The sequence below is a fragment of the Trypanosoma equiperdum genome (assembly GCF_001457755.1).
Source record: "Trypanosoma equiperdum strain OVI genome assembly, contig: ctg_1231, whole genome shotgun sequence".
NCBI classification, from domain to species: Eukaryota; Euglenozoa; class Kinetoplastea; order Trypanosomatida; family Trypanosomatidae; genus Trypanosoma; species Trypanosoma equiperdum.
The window spans coordinates 26878-29203 of NW_027123207.1; the positions used below are offsets into that span (position 1 = coordinate 26878).

The 2326-nt window shown below is 49.0% G+C and overlaps 1 protein-coding gene across 1 annotated transcript; it reads right to left on the reverse strand.

The window, feature by feature from the left end:
* Positions 1-744: 744 nt before the first annotated feature.
* Positions 745-1833, reverse strand: TEOVI_000805200 (GDP-mannose 4,6 dehydratase, putative; the record flags this gene model as incomplete). The annotated part of the gene is made up of 1 exon (XM_067220789.1): positions 745-1833. One exon carries the CDS (start codon positions 1831-1833, stop codon positions 745-747), a length of 1089 nt encoding a protein of 362 aa, XP_067076890.1.
* Positions 1834-2326: the final 493 nt, after the last annotated feature.

The window sequence follows — 2326 nt, forward strand, 5'->3', positions numbered from 1 at the left end:
CACAGAAATTGCGTGTTTACCCGTGTATCATCCCTCCATTTAAAAAAAAAAAACAAAACCACTACTTTATATCTTTTTCCCACCTCGCAAGCTGCCGAACTCCCCAAGCACACCACCCGGCTACGAATGCCAAGCGCATCCAAATTTCTGTTCCCATTGCTCCTCCTGAACATACTGACGTGCGTACGTTAAAAAAACAGAAGAATGAAGGCTTGAGTAAATGAATGAACGATGAACCAAAAACATTGAGGAGCGGAGCATAGTTTGTAGCTATAGTAATATCAGCGTGGTAATACAAACGGGCGCTTGCGCGTGTTGGCTTGTGTCCGACCATTTGAGAGAACTGACGTGTTAGCGAATCAAACTAAAGTCAACAACAGAAATGTTGAAATGATGGTCAAAAGGTGACGCAGGGGCCCTCCTAATCACACGCTTTAGTAACACAAGTAAGCGTGGGCAAGGCGTGTGCCGATAGTCCCTTTTTATTGTTCGTTTGGTGCTACTTCTACAGTGGCCAGAGAGTTCTCAAGTCTACCATGCATTCCCGTCGTTTGTGGCGCATTGGGTCTCGTTAACCGGTGACGGATGCCTATCATACGGTTCGTAAGAACGTTTGGAAAACAACAACAATGGTATCACGTGATATTGTGCCAGAAGTATGCCGATGGTGAAACAAGGAGTTGAGCGGGGCAAAACACAACGGAGAGTACAAAACGGAGGTAATATTGCCCCGCTGCTCAACACTCAGCTGGTTTCGGCGGTAATGCACTTCCCTGCCAAGCGTTCACACCCTTTGTTGCCGTCCATTTCGCGCAACTCCGCTTCCACCATATCTTCCACAAGCTGCTCAAAACTGTAGGTAATTTTCCAACCCAGTTCACGTGCAGCCTTCTCAGGGTTGCCGACAAGCGTTTCCACCTCAGCAGGACGAAAGAGCCTCGAGTCAATGCGAACGATGGGGGTCCTCAGCGCGCAGCCTCTATCATATGCTATCTCATCTAGCCCGCTACCCGCCCACGCCAGGTTGACACCTAACCGCTGAAATGCGAGGTTGCAGAACTCTTTCACACTGTGCTGCTTGCCAGTAGCTAACACCCAATCATCTGGCTTATCTGCCTGTAGGATGAGCCACATGCCATGTACGTAGTCTTTTGCATGACCCCAGTCCCGCACCGCATTTACATTACCCAAAAACAACTCCTTTTGCATACCCCTCGTTATGCGCACCGCAGCCCGAACGATTTTCTTTGTGACAAACGCTTCGCCTCGACGTGGGGACTCATGGTTGAACAGTATTCCGTTAGAGGCAAACATATCATACGACTCACGATAGTTTACAGTAATCCAATGTGAATACAGTTTGGCCACAGCGTACGGGCTCCGTGGATAAAATGGGGTCCTCTCCGTCTGCGGGGCCTCTTGGACATTCCCATACAATTCACTACTACTAGCCTGATAAAATTTGCATGTTTTCTCTAAGCCGGTGGAACGTATAGCCTCGAGGATCTTTGCCGTACCCAGTGCATCCGTCTCTCCAGTGTAAACTGGAGTCTCAAAAGAGATCTTTACATGCGACTGTGCTGCAAGATTGTACACTTCATGAGGTTTAACCCTAGAAACGATCTGATGTAACCCCGCACCGTCCGTCATATCTCCGTAATGCAGATGCAAATGCGCGTTACCCACAAGGTGGTCGATACGGCCGGTATTCAATGAGGAGGAACGTCGCACAATGCCGTGCACGTCATAGCCTTTCTTAAGGAGAAGCTCCGCAAGGTACGAGCCGTCTTGCCCAGTGATCCCCGTAATGAGAGCCAGTCGACGTGCTGACATACTGAACGGCTCCTAATGTGATGTGGAGCGGCTTCGTCCCACCCGCGCCTACGAACCCGTTCAAACAAGGGGGTGGGGATGTATGAGAGAAATAACCAATTTCCACTGGCCCTCCAGGTAACTTAAGCTGCACTTCAAACAAGATCAGTGCGGTGTGGTGCCCAGCCCTGTACACTTGCTGTCACTGATGTGCCAGCCGACTGAAGGTGCATTGTGCAAGAAAGCAATAAAACAACACAAGGGAGACGGAAGAGTCTCATAGGTGTATCGGGGTGGTGTGGGCCATCGCGCGAAAAACAAACAAACAAACAACAACAGTAGTTAAGTCGCAAAAAGTGCAAAGACGTGATCACAAACGCCGTGCGTATGTCGACCTCGGATAGTGGCGGACGCGAACACGCTTAAAAATGCTCACATATGGATCGCGATGACTGTCGTAACGCTAAATTGGATAACACATTCCCCTCGTGTTCAACAACAGTTTTTTTTTTTT